The sequence below is a fragment of the Chiloscyllium punctatum genome, chromosome 8 (assembly GCF_047496795.1).
Source record: "Chiloscyllium punctatum isolate Juve2018m chromosome 8, sChiPun1.3, whole genome shotgun sequence".
NCBI classification, from domain to species: domain Eukaryota; kingdom Metazoa; phylum Chordata; class Chondrichthyes; order Orectolobiformes; family Hemiscylliidae; genus Chiloscyllium; species Chiloscyllium punctatum.
Window position 1 is genome coordinate 117,698,421 of NC_092746.1, and position 23,561 is coordinate 117,721,981.

The 23,561-nt window shown below is 43.0% G+C and overlaps 1 protein-coding gene across 5 annotated transcripts in view; it reads right to left on the reverse strand.

Annotated features, from left to right (window-relative positions):
* Window positions 1-23,561, reverse strand: part of xylb (xylulokinase homolog (H. influenzae)) — a 305,547-nt gene that overhangs the window by 255,285 nt on the left and 26,701 nt on the right. For all 5 annotated transcript variants that reach the window (XM_072576320.1, XM_072576321.1, XM_072576323.1 and 2 more), the window contains 4 exons: window positions 9,047-9,112; window positions 7,008-7,080; window positions 3,070-3,188; window positions 1,442-1,523 (listed from right to left, as the gene is read on the reverse strand). In XM_072576320.1, coding sequence (XP_072432421.1) covers window positions 1,442-1,523; window positions 3,070-3,188; window positions 7,008-7,080; window positions 9,047-9,112 — 340 coding nt within the window. The remainder of the gene's footprint in view (window positions 1-1,441; window positions 1,524-3,069; window positions 3,189-7,007; window positions 7,081-9,046; window positions 9,113-23,561) is intronic.

A 23,561-nucleotide genomic window follows, 5' to 3' on the forward strand; every position in this document is an offset into this window, starting at 1 on the left:
GAAGATAGATGAAGGCAGAGTGGTAGATGTTATTGACATGGACTTCAGCAAAGCCTTCAACAAGGCTCTGCATGGTAGACAGGTTAGTAAGATTAGGTCATATGGGATACAGGAAGAGTTAGCCAATTGGATACAAAATTGGCTTGATGGTGGTGGGGGAGGATTGTTGTTCAGATTTAAGGCTTGTGACTAGTGGAATGCTGCAAGGATTGTTGCTGGGTGCATTGTTGTTCTTCATTTATATAAACAATTTGGATTAGAATACAGAAGGCATGGTTAGTAAGTTTTGTGGGTGACACCAAAGTTGGTGGTATAATTGACATCGAAGAAGGTTATCTAAGATTACAAAAAGATCTTGATCAATTAAGCCAAAGGGCTGAGGAGTGGCAGATGGAGTTTAATTTGGATAACTGCAAGGTATTGCATTTTGGTAAGACAAACCAGGGCAGGACTAACACAGTTAATGGTAGGGCCCTGGGGAGTATTGTTGAACAGAGAAAGCTGCATAGTCCTTAAAATGATGTCACAGTTGGACAGGATAGTGAAGAAAGGGTGCAGAAAAGATTTAAAGGAGGCTGGAGGGTTTGAGTTACAAGGAGACACTGGATGGGCTAGGACTTTTTACCACGGAGCATTGGAGGCTGAGGAGTGACCTTACAGAGGTTTATAAAATCATGAGGGGCACAGATAAGGTGAATAGTAAAAGTATTTTCCCTAGGGTGGGGGGGGGTCCAAAGCTAGAGGACATTGGTTTAAGATCAGAGGAGAAAGATATAGAAGGGACTTAAGGAGCAACATTTCACACAAATGATGATATGTATACAGAACAAACTGCCAGAGGAACTGGTAGAAGCAAGTAAAAATACAACATTTAAAAGGCATTTAGATACATACATGGATCAAAATGGTTTAGAGGGATAAGGGCCAAAAGCAGGCAAACGGGACTACTTCAGTTTAGGAAACCTGGCAAGCATGGACAAGTTGGGCTGAAGGGTCTGTTTCCAAGCTGTAAGTCTGTATGACTCTTGTTAAATGGCAGTCAATACTTTTTATCATCTTTGTTCTCTCATGGTAAATGGACCCTGATGGTACAGACAGCATTTGATGATTAACCGTAAATGACATTGAACTGAGTCGCTTTTCGTGACTGTTTCAAAAGACAGTTGAGAGTCAACCACATTACAATGGATCTGGAGTCACATGTCGGCCAGACAAGATTATAGCAGCGTATTTCGTTCCCTAAAGGGCATTATTGAACTAGATGGGTTTTTATAAGCTTTAATTATAGCCATCTTTCAATTCCAGATTTTATTAATTGAACTAAAAGTCCAACAGTTGCCATGGTGGGATATGAACCAGTGTCCCCAGTGCATTAGCTTGAGCCTCTGGATTACTAGTATAGTGGTATTACCAAAATGCCATCATTATCCTATAACTTTACCTGGATTGTCACCTGTAAAAGCAATGACCTTACACTCAGAATTGAATCCAAAGCGTTTTACATAGTATGGAGAAACTGGACCCTAAAGAAAACAAACAAATGGTTGTTAGAACTTATGTTCTTTGTGCATGAAGCTATGACAAAAAAAAAGGTTAATAGAGGCCTGACTGAAGGGGAAAAAAAGGTTCTTTTATTATTGCTCAGAGACTGGGGAAAGATTTTTCAACAGATGAAAAGTTGTCCAAAGGATAGTCTTTAAACATGGCAACTTTTAAAGTTGGCTCAACGCCAGAGGGTTTGAAGCAACATGTTTGAAAAAAAATCACTTTGGAAGGCCATAGGTATTGCTTCTAGGTGATGCATTAAATCACTAAGTCATGCATATAAATTCCTGAACTTTCCATCAATCTGTGCACAATGGTCACCAAACACACCAATCTCCTTTCCATAGTGATCACTTTACCCACTATGAAACTACTGGACTCTCCTGATAGACCAATAATCACCACACACTGCCATTTCCTGTGAAGACTACCCACTTCGGTCTAAGAGCCTTGCCATCAAGCACCCTATGGCCAAGATCTGACACGTGACATAAGCCTGCTCATCTGCCAAAATCCTTACACATCTATCCCACTGAAACCGCTGCAATGATTATGTTTTTCTCAGTGAAATAACTTGAAAAACCTGGATTATTATTCAAATATCAAGACTTCTAAGTGTTTTTCAACTGAATGTGAAATCTGAGCTGAAGATTTTCTATCGTTCTGCACCTGACAACATTGTAAAATTGTCAATGATCAAAAGGCACTGTAAGAAAGTCACCTTATTCTACACTATTAGACACAATTTGGTGAAGGTTTCACCTTATCCTGATGAGTTCAAGATGAACAACTTAAAAGAAATGTGGTTTTTCTGTATATTTCTTGAACATTTCTGGAATTGCTTCACAAATCTGTTCCTCCATATTTTTTAGACAAGCTTATGATGCATAGAACTTAGTGAACAATATCATGGGATGTTTATTATTTTTTAATTCCAATCTTTATCCTCCAGGACACGCTCTCTCTCTATCACTGTAATGTTCTCCACAATCAATATTGCTACTGCTCCTTCTTTCTTTCCCTCTCTTGATGATTACTTAATGCCTATTTTTATTCCCTCAGTCACTTCTCTGCTTTAATAATGCTAATAGGTTGCCTAACGCTAATGTCAGCCACCTTACCAGCTCTATCGATCTTCTTACTCAAGAAAAACATGCATTTGCCTCAAACTCACATCCAGTATTTGCTTCAGTAACTTTCCCTGATATCCTGGTATTCCAACGAAATATATTTTGTATAAAACAGAATTGTTAGTTTAATCTATTTACTTCTACCTTTCGAATTTACCCCAGATTGGAAACCCTTTGTCAATGATTGTAAATATGATTATTTTCATATCTTCAAAGCTTCTATGTTTATTTTCCTAATGAGCAGCAGCTTAGATGACTTCGCCTTTCCATCTGGCTGTTTTCTAAGAGTTGGCAATACTTCTGTTAACCTATACCAGTTACTAAAGAATAGTCGACTGTTTTTGAGGTATCATGATGTGTAGAACAAAAATTAAGATTCTCATTAATTTTATACCAGTATAGAATGAGATGGCAGTGGGACACCAAGCTTCTCCTTCAGATCTGGTGCACAGGCATCGAGGCACTGCTGTGACCACTCATGTGTATGGATATCCATCAAATTCATACCAGAACCTAGAGGTATGTAGCAAAGATGTGATAAATATTTCAAGTTAGTTAGGGAGAGATGAGCCTAAAAACAATAAGTAATAAGTGTAAGCCATTTGGCCACTCAACTCTGCATTCCCATTCAAAAACATGATCTTCAATATACTTTCTTGCTCTATCATCATATTGTATATCTCCCTTGGAGTCCAAAAATCTGTCCTTCTCAGCTCTAAATATACTCAGAGACAGAGTGTTCACCTACAGTATTTGGATGGAGAACTTCTCAGTCTAAAATTGCCAGCTAGAAGGGGAAAGTGAGGACTGCAAATGCTGGAAAATCAGAGTTGAAAAGGGTGGTACTGGAAAAGCACAGCAGGTCAGAGTAGCATCTGAGGAGCAGGAGAGTCACCGTTGCAGGCATAAGCCCATCATTAAAGGTTTAGACGGAGAGGAATTTCTTCAGTGTGTACAAGACAATTTTCTGATTCAGTATGTGGATGTACCTACTAGAGAAGGTGCAAAACTTGACCTACTCTTGGGAAATGAGGCAGGGCAGGTGACTGAGGTGTCAGTGGGGGAGCACTTTGGGGCCAGCGACCATAATTCTATTTGTTTTAAAATAGTGATGGAAAAGGATAGACCAGATCTAAAAGGTGAAGTTCTAAATTGGAGAAAGGCCAATTTTGACAGTATTAGGCAAGAACTTTAGAAAGCTGATTGGAGGCAGATGTTCGCAGGTAAAGGGATGGCTGGAAAATGGGAAGCCTTCAGAAATGAGATAACAAGAATCCAGAGAAAGTATATTCCTGTCAGGGTGAAAGGGAAAGCTGGTAGGTATAGGGAATGCTGGATGACTAAAGAAATTGAGGGTTTGGTTAAGAAAAGGAAGGAAGCATATGTCAGGTATGGACAGGATAGATCGAGTGAATCCTTAGAAGAGTATAAAGTAAGTAGAAGTATACTTAAGAGGGAAATCAGGAGGGCAAAGCGAGGACATGAGATAGCTTTGGCAAATAGAATTAAGGAGAATCCAAAGGGATTTTACAATTATATATAGAGGACAAAAGGGTAACTAGGGAGAGAATAGGGCCCCTCAAAGATCAGCAAGGCAGCCTTTGTGTGGAGGCACAGAAAATGGGGGAGATACCAAATGAATATTTTGCACCAGTATTTACTGTGGAAAAGGATATGGAAGATATAGAATTTTCCATATCCTAGAAATAGATGGTGACATCTTGCAAATGTCCAGATTACAGAGGAGGAATTGCTGGATGTCTTGAAATGGTTAAAAGTGGATAAGTCCCCAGGACCTGATCAGGTGTACCCGAGAACTCTGTGGGAAGCTAGAGAAGTGATTGCTGGGCCTGTTGCTGAGATATTTGTATCATAGATAGTCACAGGTGAGGTGCCCTAAGACTGGAGGTTGACAAACGTGGTGTCACTGTTTAAGAAGGGTGATAAAGACAAGCCAGGGAACTATAGACCAGTGAGCCTGACTTCGGTGGTGGGCAAGTTGTTGGAGGGAATCCTGAGGAACAGGATGCACATGTATTTGGAAAGGCAAGGACTGATTAGGGATAGTCAACATGGCTTTGTGTGTGGGAAATCATGTCTCACAAAGTTGATTGAGTTTTTTGAAGAAGTAACAAAGAAGATTGATGAGGGCAGAGCAGTAGATGTGATCTCGATGGACTTCAGTAAGGCGTTCGACAAAGTTTCCCATGGGAGACTGATTCGCAAGGTTAGATCTCATGGAATACAGGGAGAACTAGCCATTTGGATACAGAACTGGCTCAAAGGTAGAAGACAGAGGGTGGTGGGTGGAGAGTTGTTTTTCAGTTTGGAGGCCTGTGACCAGTAGAGTGCCACAAGGATCGATGCTGGGTCCTCTACTTTTTGTCATATATATAAATGATTTGGATGCAAGTATAAGAGGTACAGTTAGTAAGTTTGCAGATGACACCAAAATTGGAGGTGTAGTGGACAGTGAAGAGGGTTACCTCAGATTACAACAGGATCTTGACCAGATGGGCCAATGGGCTGAGAAGTGGCAGACGGAGTTTAAATCAGATAAATGCGAGGTGCTGCATTTTGGGAAAGCAAATCTTAGCAGGATGGATACACTTAATGGTAAGGTCCTAGGGTGTGTAGCTGAACAAAGGGACCTTGGAGTACAGGTTCACAGCTCCTTGAAAGTGGAGTCGCAGGTAGAAAGGATAGTAAAGAAGACATTTGGTATGCTTTCCTTTATTGGTCAGAGTATTGAGTACAGGAGTTGGGAGGTCATGTTGCAGCTGTACAGGACATTGGTTAGGACACTATTGGAATATTGCATGCAATTCTGGTCTCCTTCCTAACGGAAAGATGTTGTGAAACTTGAAAGGGTTCAGAAAAGATTTACAAGGATGTTGTCAGGGTTGAAGGATCTGAGCTACAGGGAGAGGCTGAATAGGCTGGGGCTGTTTTCCCTGGAGCGTCGGAGGCTGAGGGGTGACCTTATAGAGGTTTACAAAATTATGAGGGGCATGGATAGGATAAATAGACAAAGTCTTTTCCCTGGGGTCAAGGAGTCAAGAATTAAAGGGCATAGGTTTAGGGTGAGAGGGGAAAGATATAAAAGAGACCTAAGGGGCAACTTTTTCATGCAGAGGGTAGTACGCGTATGGAATGAGCTGCCAGAAGATGTGGTGGAGGCTGGTACAATTGCAACATTTAAGAGGCATTTGGATGGGTATATGAATAGGAAGGGTTTGGAGGGATATGGGCCGGGTGCTGGCAGGTGGGACTAGATTGGGTTGGGATATCTGGTCGGCATGGATGGGTTGGACCGAAGGGTCTGTTTCCATGTTGTACATCTCTGTGACTCTATCAGGAATATGATGAATGCTCAGATGCTTTTCCACTGTGCCTTTTCAGTGTCACCCTTTCCAGCCTAAATTGCCAGCTGTTGAATGCTTAGACTAAGAAATCTACCTCTAGGCTCACCAGCCTGAAGAAACAGCCTCTGACTTATCGTGACCTCACAAATGTTCACACTCTCACTCTTCTAATGGAATCATTTACTGTTGAATCATTAGCAAATGTCCACACTCCTGGCCTTGTAATTGAGGGAATGTCTGAAGCTTCACTCCAAAGATTTGAGCACATAATCTATATTGACACTATAGTAAAATACAAAAAGAGTGCCAGATTTTTATGGATATCATCTGATTTCATGTTCCTAAGGATATAACAAATGCTACACCATCTTTGAAGAAGCGAGAGAGGGACTCCCAGTTTCCTTACTAACACTTATCACTCAACAAAAAGCAATGATTGAGCATAACACTGCTTCTGAGGCCTCCACCCTAGGGTACTTGACAATGGGAAAAAAACCCACTTAGGGCCAGTCAAGTGGTTCAGTGGTACAAAAGCAATGCAGGACTCTCACTGAGTTTCCGAACAGCAGCCAAAACCTCCATCATCCCCATACCATTCTGGCCAGTGGCACAAATTAATGTCTAAAGTCTAATTAAACTGGCTTTGGAATTCAAAGGTGTAGAGTCAAATCATCAGGGCATCCAGATCATTTCAAATTGCTCATAATATTCCTTGAAAATTCCCAACGGAATGGCGTAGCATTTGTATTATATGCAGCTCTGACCTATTAAAAATGTACATTATGACATGATCAATAAAGGATAGGACAATTTCAAACAAAAGGGGACATGCTGATAGGTCCAAATGACCTTATCCTGTTTTAAAATTGTTTAGATGTGATCACCTAAACTGATCCTTACTATCAAAAAGAGAGAGCTCAAGGAATAAATAGCTTGAAACAACATATCAGTAATAACGTAAACTTACCATCACTATAATCAATTGCAGCATAGTCTCCAAGAAATAGGGAAGCAACAAAACTACTGACAAGAGAGATTCTCTACAGTCAGAGAAAGTAAGATATGTTAGTGTTTATGCACTAATAAAATACACAAACCAGTTTGTTAGCATCATCTACTCAGATCGCAATCAATCAAGGGAGCACAGGTAGAATAGAAATAAGAAAATAAAGTGAACACTGCAATGACCAGATATGAGTGAGGGTTAACTTTCTGTGCTGAACAAAAATAATAACTACCTTCAATAATAACTATCTTCAATTTGTAGATGTTAATGGTAAGATTGCTAAGTCTACAATTAGCTTTTCTACTCAATTTTTGTTTACTTATCCCAGAAATCAATGCCCTGTAATTCAGATAGTAAAGCAATCCTCCAGGATTTGTACATAACTGTCCCCATTGAGCTGCACTGTATGAAGGTATTTGTCTGATAGATCAGTAAACAAAAAGTTGATGATAAACACGCAAAGATCTCCACCAGACAACGTAAAACAGCTTAGCTTGGTCTATTATGTCCAGTTATTATTGAAAAGTTGTAAAATGCTATTTAGCTTTTCAAGTGATTCACAGTCTACAGAATAACATAATCAGGAGCAGGAATAGGCTTTTCAGCGTCTTGAGCCATTTAATACAACTCCACTTTCCTGACCCCTTTCCATAACCTTTTAACCCATTACTAATTAAAAAATACATCTACCTCCTCCTTAACTTTAATCAATGACCCAGCATCAGCTGCACTCTGGGGTAATGAATTTCACAGATTCACAACCTTTTGAGAGAAGTAATTCCTCCTTTGAAATGTGCCTTCCCTTAGCCTAAAATTAAGATTCCTCATTCTAGATTACCCCACGAGGGGAATCTTCCTCTCTACATCTACTTTGTCAATCCCCTTTAGCGTCTTATATACCTTAATTCGATCTCCTTTCATTCTTCTAAACTCTAGCACGTAAACCAGTTCATTCCTCCTAATCTAATGATCCTTCCCTGAACTGCTTCCAATCCTTCCTCTCATACAGGGACTAAAACTGTACACAGTACACCAGATGTGGTCTCACCGAAATCTTGGACAGTTGCAACAACTCTACTCCTCTGCTAGATTTTGCTTTTTTTAATTTAATTTTTTTTAAGAAATATGATTAAATATTTACAATACACCTGTTATCATTTGAGAAAATAGATTTTAAAAACAACAGCACGGAGATTTTAGTTTCAGTTCTTTGAAAGTAGCTTTTTCTTTTAAAGAGGTCAAAATGTATTTTGGGACTGTGACCTGTCATTAAAACAAGTGATTCAGTTAAGTACCAAGCAGGCTACACATTATTATAATCAATGAAATGGTTATACTTTTGAAACTTGTGACGTACAGAAAAAACAGACCATAGGCCACCAGCTTAATTTAGTTTTGCAGGGGTTCAATTCAGGAGAACAGTCTCACCAGCAGAATAGTTTTAGTTTCTGAAATCACCGAGCTGTGAGAGTTTTTGTATAAGTTTTCAAGTTGGTAGAAGTAAAGCAGTTCAGAACAGCAGAGTTAGAAGAGGAGTCAACAGTCCAAGGAGGAGAACTGGAAAGGGTCAGTTAAACAAGAAATTGAAGAGTTGAGAAAGAAGTGATATTTCTTTGGGATTGCGTATCGGTAGAGTATATTTCTGGAAAACAGTTTGAAAATTGTTTTACTCTTTATTTTAACATTTTTTAAAAATGCCATTTGCTTTTGTGTTCTTTTTGAGACATACAGTCATAGACACGTACAGCACGGAAACAGACTCGAGTCCAATTCGACCATGCCAACCAGATATCCCAAATAATTCTAGCCCCATATCCGTCTCAACCCTCCCTATTCATAAGCCCATCCACATGCCTTTTAAATATTGTAATTATACCAGCCTCCACCACTTCCTCTGGCAGCTCTTTCCATACATGAACCACCCTCTGTGTGAAAAAGCAAGCGTTTCACCACTATCAAAAAACCGTCTTTGTGCCTTACAACAAGTTTCTCACATTTACCTCAGTTTTCTTGTAGTCTTCAGGGTTCTTCTTGTTAATTTTGGCAATTTGATTTCCTGTGAAGCGCTAAGAGATGCAAAATATAAAAATGTTTAACAACTAGTCTAAAACAACCTAGTTCAAGTATTCATGATTTGGAGATGTCGGTGCTGGACTGGGGTGTACAAAGTTAAAAATCACACAACACCAGGTTATAGTTCAACAGGTTTTTTCAGAGCGACGCTCCTTCATCAGGTGATAGCGGAGGGCTCAATCCTAACACACAGAATTTATAGCAAAACATTACAGTGTGATGTAACTGAAATTATACATTGAAAAGTTGATTGTCTGTTAAGTCTTTCATCTGTTTGAATGCCATGATTGTTTCACTTTTCATGTGAAAATCACAAAACCTTTTTTAAAAATGGTGATAGCTAGACAATATGTTGAAGGTGTTTGCCCCCTGTGTTCTCTGTCTATGCCATGATATTTAGATTGATTCTAATCTAAAAAGTGAGATAAAGGAGTTTTATGTTAATCCATGCAGTTTTTGAGCTCAGAGTTCGACATGAATGCATACAGTTTTGAGCAAAGTACAATGTAACCCTGAAAGTACAAATTCACCCCACAAAATATATGTGTACATGTTGGTCTTTGTCTGTGTGTGTCTGTCTGTCTGTCTGTCTGTCTGGGTTGGGGGTTGTGAGTGTGAGAAAGTGTATGTGTGTGTGTAGTGAGTGCAGAGTGTCTTAGGCTGTGAGGGGGTACATGTGTGAGTGTGGGAGTGTGTGTGTCTGTAAGGGTGTGTGTGGGTGTCTGTGTACGCATCTGTGTATATGTGTATCTGTATGTATGTGTGTATAGGAGTGCCTGTGTGTGTGTGTAGTGCAATGGTGGTCACCTGTAATGTGACATGAACCCAAGGTCCCGGTTCAGACCCTCCCTATGGGTACCAAACTTAGCTATCAGCCTCTGTTCGGCCACTTTTCGCTGCTGCCTGTCCTGAAGTCCGCCTTGGAGGATGGTCACCCGAAGGTCCGAGGTCAAATGTCCTGGACCACTGAAGTGTTCCCCAATTGGGAGAGAACACTCCTATCTGTTGATTATTGTGCGGTGCCCACTCATCAGTTGTCATAGCCTTTGCTCGGTTTCCCCAATATACCATGCCTCAGTGCATCCTTGTCTGCAACGTATAAGATAGACAACGTTGGCTGAGTCACATGAGTACCTGCCATGTACAAGGTGGGAGGTGTCCCCACGCGTAATGGTGGTATCTATGTCCACACTCTGACACGTCTTGTAGCGCCTCCCATGACACAGGGTTGTATGGAGTTGTCCTGACAGCTGGGCAGCTTGCTGCGAACAATGATCTGTTTGAGGTTTGGCGGTTGTTTAAAGCGGAGGTGTGGGGTCTTGGTGAGGTGCTCATCCTCATTGATAATGTGTTGCAGGTCATGAAGAACATGGCATAATTTTTCAGCTCCTGGGAAATACTGAATGACGAAGGGTACCCTGTCGATTGCAGCATGTGTCTGTCTCCTGAGGAGGTCATTACGGTTCCTTGCTGTGGCACGTCAGAACTGGTGGTCGATGAGTTGGGCATCGTACCCCGTTCTTGTGAGGGCATCCCTGAGTACTTTCAGGTGTCCGTCAAGTTCAAGTATTCATTGCTTTGTTTCACTTGACTGAAATGCTAAAGTGCAACTTCACTTAAATCTTCAGAAAATAATAACTAGGAGGAACAGTCAATGCAGCCCTTGAGCCTGCTTCAGTATCCTTTTATTATAATGATTTGATACCAGTAAAGTTGTTAGGAAAGTCTGCTAGTTTTTTTTTTCTGCTCTTAACATTCAAGCTAATGTTCAGAGCTTTTCTCAGTAACTGATTAGCAAATTCCAATACTTACTTACTCAAAAAATTTTAAATGCAACAAGGCTTCGAAGTAGCTTTTAATTTGTCTTCACATAGCTAGTTATACTGCAACAGTCCTGAAGTCAAATCAATGTAAGAACAACACATTGAAGGAGATCTTACAGTTTGACAATACTGGTTCTACCATTGCATAATTCCCTCATTATTCTGCATATTTTTGGTGCATGTGTTGCAATTAAATAATAATATTAATTATAATATTTGCCCACTGACTCAACTTGTCCAAATCACACTGAAGCATCTCTGCATTCTCCTCATAGCTTACTCTTCCATCCAACTTTGTATCATCTGCAAACTTAAAGATATTATATTTAGTACCTGTGTCTAAATCATTACTATACAGAAGAATATGGATTATCCAAGTACCAATTATCCGAAATCGGATTATCTGAAGGAGACCTCAAGGTCCCGAATGAAACATTACATCAAAGACGTGTCCAACACCAATCGCGTCTTTTGTTTACAGTGATTAAACGTGCTGCCGAGAACAGTCCTGGACTGATGGAACTGCAAGCACTGTCTCTTTCTCTCTCCCACACTTTCCCTGGAGTTCTACACAAGCATGTACCCTAAACCCCGCTTCCCCAGATATTCTCTCCAACATTGTCTTGTACAGGGCAAAGTTGGAACCTGTCAGTGTGTGTGTGTGTGTGTGGACTTACCCTTCAAAAGGCAGTAGCAGCAGCAGTCTTGTTGTTGGTGTCCAGTTCTGCCCCAGAGGGTCAGGGGCACGCAGGGGTGGGGGTGGAGGCAGACGGGGATCGTGCATAAGGGGGTGGTGTTGGGGGTGGACAGGGGGGCGGTGTTGGACGAGGTTTGGGGTCAGGTGGTGAGCAATGTTGGACGGATTGGGGGCTGGCAGGGTGCAGTGTTGAACAGGGTTTGGGGGTGGGGTGCAATGATGGATGGGGGGTGGGGAGTGGGTGGGGGGGCAGTGTTGGACGGGGTTGGGGGCGTGGGGGCAGTGTTGGACGGGGTCTGGAGGGGGATGTTGGACGGGGTGGGTTTGGATGGGGTTGGGGCGTGCGGTTGAATGGGGTTGGGGCAGGTGGGAGGCAGGTTGGACGGTTTTAGTAGCGAGGACGGTGTTGGATGGGGTTGGGTCAGTGTTGACAGAATTTGGGGGTTGGCGGGGTTGGACAGGGTTTGGAGGGCAGGTGAGGGGTGGGGCTGGATGGGGTTGGGTCGGTGTTGACAGGATTTGGGGGCGGACGGGGGCAGGGTTGGATAGTGTTTGGGGGGGCAGGCGGGGGGAGGGTTGGACAGTGTTTGGGGAGCGGGGAGGGTTGGACGTGGTTTGGGTGCGGGCAGGGGTCGCGGGCCAAGACTCAAGCGTGGTCTGCTGCTGCCTAGTCTGAACAGGAAGCAGACTTAATAACAAACTCCAAGCCCCAGAGGAAAGGCATTGGATCGGTTAACCGAATAATCAATTATCCGAACGAAATCGTGCCCGCCCATCTTGTTCCCCTGAATACTGTAAAAAGCTGGCTTCCAAGCACTGGTCTCTGTGGTACCCCACTGGTGGGTAGCTGCCACTTAGAAAATGCCTGCTTTTATCTTACCCTTTGCTTCCTGTCTGCAAGCCAGTTCTATATCCATGTCAATACATTACCCCCAATCCCATGCGCTTTAATTTTATACACTGAGTTTAAAAAAATGAGGAACATCTCAAAATCCTATAAAATTCTATCAAGATTAGCAAGGAAAAATGTAGGGAATGTAGGAAAATGTAGAAAAATAACTGGGTAAGTCCGGAACCAGGCATTACAGTCTAACATTACAGGTTGGCCATTTAGGACTGAGATGAGAACTTTCTTCACTCAGAGGGTGAGCCTGTGGAATTTTCCAACACAGGAAGCGTTTGAGGCCAAAGCATTGAATGTTTTCAAGAAGGATATAGACATAGTTTTTAAAGTTAAAGGGATCAAAGAGTATGGGGAGAAAGTGGGAACAGGGCACCTTATTTGTTAACCTTTTCACTTGTGGAACATGGACATCACTGGCCAGGCCAGCATTTATTGCCCATCCCTAGTTGCCCTTGAGAAGGTGGTGGTGAGCTCTCTTCTTGAACCGCTGCAGTCCATGTCCTGTAGGTAGACCCACAATGCTCTTAGGGAGGAATTTCCAGGATTTGGACCAAGCAATAGCAAAGAACAGCGATATATTTCCAAGTCAGGATGGTGAATGGTTTGGAGGAGAAGTTATACATGGTAGTGTTCCCATATATATGCTGACCTTGCCTTTGTAGATGGAAATGATTGCGGGTTTGGAAGGTGCTAACTAAGGATTTTTGCAATGCATCTTGTAGATACTCAGTAGCCATAGTTTGTAGTATCAGTGGGGGGAAGGAGTGGATACTTGTGGATGTGGTGCCAATCAAGTGGGCTGCTTTGTCCTGGATGGTGTCAAGCATCTTGAGTGTTGTTGAAGCTGCACTAATCCAGGCAAATGGGGTGATTTCCATCACACCTCTGACTTGTGCCTTATCAACAGTGGATACGCTTTGGGGAGTCAGGAGTTAAGTTACTCACTACAGTATTCCTTGTCTCTGGCTGGTCTTGCCAAGGAATTTATATGACAACATGTAGGAACAAATTACTGCAGATTCTGGAACCTGTACTGAAAACAAAATGAGTTTTATGACCTCCAGCACCTCCCCTTTGTAATACGAACTCTCTTCAAGACATCACTATTTATTTCCACAATTGATACAGATGTTTCGTATCTATCTCCTGAAATAACTGCTCAGAGGTAAGTATTCCATCACCAAGTCACCCTTTATTTACACGTGCACTGAACAATAGATGTGGCCAGCCAGCTTACAGCCAGTCGATGGACTGAGGAGACCTTCTGAATCTCCTGTTTTTTTTTTTTCTTTTTTTTTCTTCTTTTTTTAAATTTTTTTTTATTTATTTTTTTTCTTTTTCTTTAGTGGCCAGTCACAACTCCAGGGTGTCAGTGGACACCCGCGTGCTCCTTCTCCAAGGACACCCGGGGGGAATCTCCTGTTTATTTTTTTTTTTTTTTTCTCTCGTATTCCATCACCAAGTCACCCTTTATTTACACGTGCACTGAACAATAGATGTGGCCAGCCAGCTTACAGCCAGTCAATGGACTGAGGGGACCTTCTGAATCTCCTGTTTTTTTTTTTCTTTTTTTTTCTTCTTTTTTTAATTTTTTTTTTATTTATTTTTTTTCTTTTTCTTTAGTGGCCAGTCACAACTCCAGGGTGTCAGTGGACACCCGCGTGCTCCTTCTCCAAGGACACCCGGGGGGAATCTCCTGTTTATTTTTTTTTTTTTTTTTTTTTTCTTTTTTTTTAGCATTGAGGATTGCTTAACTGAAATAACTGTAGAGAGGCCAGTACCGTGTCGGTAAATCACCCTTTAATTATTTGCACACAGTCCATTGGCTATGACCAGCAGCTTGGAATCAGACCCTGAAGTGAGAAGATTCTGAATCCCTTGTCTAATATATATAGCTATTCATGTCTATCCCATGTTTATTTTTTTTTTTATTTTTTTTTTTTTTATTTATTTTTTTTTTTTTTTTTTTTTTTCTTAGGGTGTCAGTGGACACCCGCGTGCTCCTTCTCCAAGGACACCCGGGGGGAATCTCCTGTTTATAGCTATCACTCAAGGCTCCCTGACTGGCCCAAGTTAACAACCTAATCAAGGATCTCGTAGTTAATGAGATCGGGCTGGCCCTCATTTCAATCATGACATCTGTGTCCACCTAATACCGAGGATGAAGACCTGATATGTTTTTTGGAGTTTCTCATGGGAGGTTTTTGCTCCAGGTTCGGTTCCTCGGACTCTGGCTCAGACACAGGCAGCACAGATCCATTTCTTGCACCAGGAGCATCTGAGGAGAGTTCCCTCCTCTTTTACAGGAGGTAATGGTATCGAGGCTGCAACCATCTCAGACTCTGAGGTTTCTTCGATGCTACATGGAAGGGGAGAATTCACAGTTTCTGACAGTATTTCTGGTTGTTCTGAGGATCTAATTATGTTTTGCTCCCGCCCAGTTTGCAAAGTAGTAACTTTCATATAGAGTCAGAATTGTACACAACAGAAACAGACCCTTCGGTCCAAACCCTCCATGCCAACCAGATATCCCAACCCAATCCAGTCCCACCTGCCAGCACCCGGCCCATATCCCTCCAAACCCTTCCCATTCATATACCCATCCAAATGCCTTTTAAATTGTACCAGCCTCCATCACATCTTCTGGCAGCTCATTCCATACACGCAATACCCTCTGAGTGAAAAAGTTGCCCGTTAGGTCTCTTTTATATCTTTCCCCTCTCACCCTTAACCTATGACCTCTGGTTCTGGACTCCCTGACCCCAGGGAAAAGACTTTGTCTATTTATCCTATCCATGACCCTCATAATTTTGTAAACCTTTATAAGATCACCCCTCAGCCTCCGACGCCCAAGGAAAACAGCCCCAGCCTCTTCAGCCTCTCCCTGTAGCCCAAATCCTCCAACCCTGGCAACATCCTTGTAAATCTTTTCTGAACCCTTTCAAGTTTCACAACATCTTTCCAATAGGAAGGAGACCAGAATTGCACGCAATATTCCAACAGTGTCCTAACCAATGTCCTGTACAACCGCAACATGACCTCCCAACTCCTTACTCAATACTTTGATCAATAAAGGAAAGCATACCAAACGCCGCCTTCACTATCCTATCGACCTGCGACTCCACTTTCAAGGAGCTATGAACCTGCACTCCAAGGTCTCTTTGTTCAGCAACACTCCTTAGGATCTTACCATTAAGTGTGTAAGTCCTACTAAGATTTGCTTTCCCAAAATGCAGCACCTCGCATTTATCTGAATTAAACTCCATCTGCCACTTCTCAGCCAATTGGCACATCTGGTCCAGATCCTCTTGTAATCTGAGGTAACCCTCTTCGCTGTCCACTACACTATCCATATGTTTGTTCAGGACTGCCTCACCTACCCGAACTTTGCATGTCACGGGACCTGACCTTGCATCAAACTCATTTTGTAGCCATGAAAGACCATTCCTGTGGTTCTGAAACCAAAGTTTGTGCCCTGAAGTAAACTGTCTCTCTTGCTTCGAGGAGGCATGTGGCTGCCATTGGCATTCCTGTTGCCATTTCTCCCTCCCCTCCTCCCCACCAAGTTCAGGAACACCAGGTTTAACCTGGTGCAGATCTTCTCCCCATCAGCAACTCTGTAGCTGTGTGAGCGGTGGTCATAATCAAACAGGTATCGAGTCAAGCTGTAGGCAATTTATTTAAGTATGCCTTCAATGTTTTGACTGTTCTTTCCACCATACCATTGGATGACAGATGATACAGAGCTGTCCAAACATGCCAAATGCCATTTGACTTAAGGAAATACTCGAAATCCCTGCTGGTAAATGTCATCCCATTGTTAGTGACCAATACTTTCTGAATCCATGCATCACGAATGATGCTTGCAGCTTTTCAATCATCATCCCTGAGTTTGCCAAATGAACTTCTTGCACGTTCAACCACTTCAAATGGACATCCACAATGACCAAGAACATAGAACCCATGAAAGGACCGGCACAGTTGACATGTAACCAAGTCCAGGGTTTACCCAGCAATTCCCATGAATGAGGGGGCACTGCTCGTGGTAATTTTTGTCCTTTTTAGTACTCTGGGCACTGCCCCACCAATACAACTATATCAAAATCCAACCCTGGCCACCAGACATAACTTCTTTCAAACATTTTCATTTGGAAACTCCTGAATGACTCTGGTGGAGTTCAGCCAGTATCTGGTGATGGCCTTTACACGACACAATCACCCTTTCCTGGTTATGATCGCTCTTCTATTTCCCTCATTACCACCAGCTGTTTTAGATTTTCCATTACATGATCTTTTTGTGTCCACGCTTGGATATTGTCTACGGAATGGTGTCCAGAAAGTTTGAAAACCAGAACAGATTCTTCTATGGAGGGCACTACCATTAGTGAATCTGCCAGCGGGAGGTGACTCAAGACATCTGTGTTTGCCACTTGGCATCCTGGACGGTGTTCCAACTTATAACAGTACACACTAAGAATAAGGGCCCACTGCTGAGTTCAACCAGAAGTTAAGGGCTGCATGACCTTGTCTTCTTTAAGTAGCTTTAGCAAGGGTTTGTGGTCCATTACTATTACAAATGCACATTTCACATCAAAGATGAGTGCCAAACATTCTTTCTCTATTTGAACATATTTGCATTTGTCATTAGCCAAAGCCTGAGAAGCACACATCATTAGGTATTCTTCTCCATTGGGCCACCGGTGAGCCAACACAACCCCAAAACCAGGTTTCGCTTGTCAGCATCACTTCTCGCTCGGGATCGTAGTGGGCCAACACCTTAGTTGACGGTAGCTGTTTTTTCCACTTCCCTAAAGTCTACTTCTTGGCAATGTGACCATTTCCAAGGCTGACCCTTTTTCAATAGCAGGTGTAAACGTGCCAAGATGGAGGCCAAGTTACATATGAAATTCCCCATAATAATTCACCAACCCATGGAAAGACCTAAGCTCCAGTACAGATGTGTGAGCGCGACACCTTTGATTACCCTCACTTTATGTTCCAACTGGTGTAACTCGATCCTGTTGAGTCGTAGCCCAAGTAGGTCACTCGGGGACCTGGAACACACAGTTTTCCATCTAAAACATACACCCACCGAGGAGAAACGTTTAAGCAGCATGTCCAAGTTCTCAAAGTGCTCTTTACTGATCGTCCCGGTTATTAGCACGACATTCTAATAACTGGCAACAGGGAGAAGATATTATAAAATGTTGTCCATCATCTACTGGAAAAGGGCACAGGCTGATGATCCCCACATGGCTGCTTTGTATATTGGTACAAACTCTTATTGGTATTAATTATGGCATATTTCTGGGACCCCTCATCTAGGCATAATTGCAGGCATGCATGGCTCATGTCTAGCTTTCTGAAGGACAGTACCCTCCACCAGTTTTGCGTAAAAGTCCTTTATGGAAGGGATTGGGTATTTATCCAGTTGTGAGAAAATCCCCACAAAGGCAATCCGATCCATCAGGCTTCATAACTGGTACGACAGGTACTGCCCATTCCACAAACTATACCGGTTAGGTAATTCCTTTGCTTTCCAGCCTCCTGAGTTCTGCCCCCAAAAAAACAGAAGTTGCTGGAAAGGTGAACCAATTTGGGCTCTTTCCCCACCTATCATTTACTCCTTATCACCTCACCAAAGCCCCTACCCCATCACCCTATCTTCTGCAATGTAAACTGACATTTCCTTACATAGAAAAGTACGGTACAGAACAGGCCCTTTGGCCCATGATGTTGTGCTGAGGTTTGATCCTAATGTAAAATATAATAACCTAACCTACGCATCCCTCAACTCACTGTGCATGTGCATGCCCAGCAGTTGCGTAAATGTCCCTAATGACTCTGCTTCCACCACCACAGCTGCAACGCATTCCATACATTCACAACTCACTGCATAAAGAATCTACCTCTACCGTCTCCTCTATACCTTCCTCCTAATATCTTCAAATTATGACTCCTCGTTCCAGTCAATCCTGCTCTGGGGGAAAGTCTCTGGCTATTGACTCTATCTATTTCACTCATTATCTTGTATATGTCGATCGTCTCCTCTCTTCCTCCTTCTCTGCAGAGAGAAAAGTCCAAGCTTATTCAACCTTTCTTCATAAGGCAAGCCCTCCAGTCCAGGCAGCATCCTGGTAAACCTTCTTTGCACCCTCTCCAATGCCTCTGTATCTTTCCTATGGTAGGGCAACCAGAACTGGACACAATATTCTAAGTGTGGTCTCACCAGGGACTTGTAGAGCTGTAGCTCTGGCTCTTAAACTCGATCCCCCTGTTAATGAAAGCCAAAACATCAAATGCTTTCTTAACAACCCTATCCACTTGGGTGGCAACTTTGAGGGAACTATGTACTTGCACAGCCAGATCCTTCTGTTCTTCCACACTGCCAAGAATCCTGTCTTTAATCCTATAATCAGCATTTGAGTTTGACCTTCCAAAGTGCACCACTTTGCATTTATCCAGGTTGAACTCCGTCTGCCAATTTTCAGCCCAGCTCTGCATCCTGTCTATGTCGCGCTGCAGCCTGCAGTAGCCCTCTATACTATCGACGACACCTCCAACCTTTGTATCATCTGCAAATTTACTAACCCACCCTTCAACCTCCTCATCCATGTCATTTATAAAAACTACAAAGAGCAGAGGCCCAAGAACAGAGGCCTGCAGGACCCCACTCAACACAACACCAGGCAGAATACTTTCCATCTACAATCACTCTCTGCCTTCTGTCAGCCAGCCAATTCTGAATCCAGATCGCCAAATCTCCCTGTATCCCATACTTCCTGACTTTATGAATGAGCCTACCATGGGGAGCCTTATCAACTGCCTTGCTGAAGTCCAGATACACCCTATCCACTGCTCGATCTTCGCCTACCTGTCTCATCACCTCCTCAAAGAACTCAATAAGATTAGTGAGGCATGACCTGCCCCTCACAAAGCCATGCTGACTGCCTTTAATCACAATATGCCTTTCCAAATATGCATAAATCCTATCCCTCAGAATTATTTCCAAAACCTTGCTGACCACAGATGTGAGAATGACTGGTCTGTAATTGCCAGGGATTTCCCTATTACCCTTCTTGAAAAGAGGAACAACATTTGCCTCCTTCTAATCCTCCGGTACGATTCCCGTGGAGAGTGAGGAGGCAAATATCCTCGCCAGCGGCTTAGCAACCTCCTTTCTCGCTTCCCGGAGCAACCTTGGATAAATCCGGTCTGGCCCTGGGGCCTTATCAATCTTAATGTTTTCCAAAATTTCCAGCACATCAACTTCATCAATCTTGATCTGGTCAAGACTGTATCCCAGCTCCTCAAAGTTTTTATTTACAACAAGTTCCCTTTCTTTGGTGAAAACTGAAGCCAAAATCTCATTTAGGGCTTCCCCTATCTGCTCAAACTCCACGCACAAGTCCCTCCGCTATCCCTGATCGGCCCTACCTTATCCCTGATCATTCTCTTATTCCTCACATATGAGTAAAATGCCTTTGGGTTCTCCCTAATCCTTCTTGCCAAGCTTTTCTCGTGTCCCCTCCTGGCTCTCCTCAGTCCATTTCTGAGCTCCTTTCTAGCAAGCCTGTAATCCTCTAAAGCTGTGCTAGATCTTTGCTTCTTCCACCTTACATCAGCTGCCTTCTTCCTTTTGATGAGAAGTTCCTCTATTCTCGTCATCCAAGGTTCCTTAATCTTACCCCTTCTTACCTGTCTCAGAGAAACAAATTCGTGCATCACCCGCAACAATTGCTCCTTAAATAGTCTCCACATGTCTGCTGTGCCCTTTCTGTGGAACAACTGCTCCCAGTCTGTACTTCCCAACTCCTGTCTGATAGCGTCATAATTTCTGTTTCCCCAATTAAATATCTTCCCTCAGTAACTGCTCCTTTCACTCTCCAAGGCTATGGTAAATGTGAGGCAGTTGTGATCACTTTCACCAAAGTGTTCTCCCACCGCGAGATCTGACACCTATCCTGGCTCGTTGCCGAGTACCAAATCCAAAATGGCCCCTCCCCTCGTCGGTCTGTCTACATACTGAATAAGGAAAGCCTCCTGAACACACCTGACAAAAAGGGCTCCATGCAAACCATCTGCACTTAGGAGGTTTCACTTGATTTTGGGAAAGTTGAAATCACCCATAACAACAGCCATGCTACTTCTGCATTTTTCCAGAATCTGCCCGCCTGTGAGTTCTTCAATCTCTCTACTGCTATTAGATGGTCTGTAGAAAACCCTCAATGCAGTAGCTGTTTCCTTGCTGTTCCTAACTTCCACCCATACTGACTCAGTAGACAAACCTTCCTCAACAACCTTTGTTTCTGTAGCTTTGATGCACCCTCTGATTAGCAATGCTACACCCCCTCCTCTTTTTCTACCTTCCTTGTTCTTTTTAAAAGTGAAACCCACATCTCCATTATGGCCACAACATCGTAGCCCCATGCTCTAAGTTTGTCACTCTTATTTCGGACACTCCTGGCATTAAAGCAGACACACTATAACTGATCCCTTTGTTTCACTGCTTGAGAAACCTTCCCAATAGATTCAATACATTCTGTCACTGCCCCATCTGCAACTGTCCCCCTCTCAGACATGTGGCTCTGATTCCCACTCTCCTGCCAAACTAGTTTAAACCCTCCCGAATCACACGAGCAAATCTCCCACCCAGGACATTTGTATGCCCCTCCAGTTCAGGTGCAACCCATCCTTCATGTACAGATCCCATCTTCCCCAGAAGGTATCCCAATGGTCTAGGTATATGAAGCCCTCCCTCCTGCACCAGTCTCACAGCCACATGCATTTGCTGACTGATCCTCATCTCACTATCCCGTGGCACTGGTAGCAAACCTGAGATCACTAGTCTACTCATCCTGCTCTTCAGCTTCCAACCTAACTCTCTGTAGTCACTTTTCAGATCCTCAGTCTCTTTCCTGGCTATATCCTTAGTTACCATCAGTTCTGCGGAACAGACACCAGAACCGAAACATCAACTCTGATTTGTCTTCACAGATGCTGCCAAACCTGTTGAGCTTTTCCAGCAACTTCAGTTTTTGTTTCTGATTTACAGCATCCACAGTTCTTTCATTTTTTATCTTGATTTCTACTTCTAGTTTAGTAAGGCAAACGGCACTGGACGGGCCTTGCAGAATTGCTTCCTGGTCAATAAGTAAGACGGCCTTGACTCCTTTGATAGCCCCTAGACCTTCCCAAAGAACCTTTGGGTATTTAATTAGGACTTCACTCAAGCAGCCATTTTCTAATTGAAAAATATTGACCCAATCATGGTGAATCTCTCTCAACCGATTCAACCCCATCAAGCCTAGGTCTAAGCTTCTTACTATAATTGGTGGTAAGTGCACCAACTGCTTCTCATTGGAGACCGGAACCAATATCATACCCTTAATCACCAACACTTCCCCAGGATACGTTCTGTGTCTGGCTGAGTCTTGCACAAATTTAAGGGTTGGAGTCCAAAGCGAATCTTAAAGACTGGTTCTACAACCGCTGATACAGCTGTGCCGGTATCAACCTCCTTGAGAACAAGGTTTCCATTTAACCAGACGTTTATTGTAATTTGTTCTGATTTTGATGTTGATAAATAATTTAACTGTTCCAAACCAAGTGTAGGTGGGTTTTCCAGGGTATGCAGTCTCCTGGATACTGGTCTCTGAATTCCTTTACTCAAGCCAGGCATCGAAGGATTCCTTTGTTGTCTCCAGTCCATGTACCAGCTGCAACTATAATGGCTTGCCAGTCTGGATCTGAAGAATATTTTAGCCATTTGGCAGAGGCTCGGCTTTGGTTTGGGGTGTTGCTGTGGGCTGACCTAGGTCCCTCTGCTCAGGATATACACCCTGGATGAGTCTCTACAATTGCCTGCACTCAAGTGGTGTTCCCCAAGCTCTGTTGGACAGGTGAGGATGTCCACTTCCATTTGGGATGCCCTGTAGCTCACATGTTCCACTTACCACATTCTCTAATGACAAGGCCAGTTGTAGTTCCTGTTTGAAGGCCAATGGGCTTCAGCTAGTTGACACTTTTGCATGGTTACATCATTAATCCCACACACCAAATGGTCTCTCAGCATCTCATTAAGGGTTAGCCCAAAATCACGTGCCTCTGCCAGTCATCTCAATGTCATCAAAATTTCAATACGGATTTCCCTGGTTTTCAAACTGCAAAATAAAACTGACAGTGTCTCAGAATTAGAGGAGGCTTGACAAGTGTCGACACGGATAACACCATTACACGTGGAGACATCTCCAACCACGTATGTGGCAGATACTCATGTGACTCAGCCAATATTGCCTATCTCATCCGCTGCAGGCAAGGATGCCCTGAGACATGGTACATTGGCGAGATCAAGCAGAGGTTACGGCAATGGATGAGTGGACATCACACAACAATCAAAAGACAGGCGTGCTCCCTCTCAGTTGAAGAACATTTCAGAGGTCCGGGACATTTGACCTCAGACCTTCGGGTGACCAGCCTCCAAGGCAGACTTTGGGACAGGCAAAAACGCAAAGTGGCCAAGCAGAGGCAGATACCCATGGGAATGATCTCAACTTGGACCTTGGATTCATGTCACACTACAGGTGACCCCACTACACACACACGCGCGCGCGCGCACACACACACACACCAGAGGCAGATGTGAGGGACACTACAGGAACTGGATAGGTAACTAATGAGGTACATTTGGTTAGGTAAAGCAAGAATACTCACTAGGCCTCATACCAGATACCTTTTCAAAAAACACGATATAATCCGGACTTGATCAAAAAAGCAGGGTTTAACATTTCAGAATATCTAGCGAGGTAGAGACCTTCTGACACCAAACTAAACTGTGTCTCATGCATGTGTTTAGATTTCAAGATATCAGAGGTAATAAGACATTTCAAGATTATTTGTTCCAAAATCACAATATGTCACATCGTCCTCAAAGTACTCTATCAGTAAATAGCATCCAAAACAAATAGTTATGTATTGCCTGTCAACATGCTCCCACTTCTTCCCTCATTGGAAGCTAC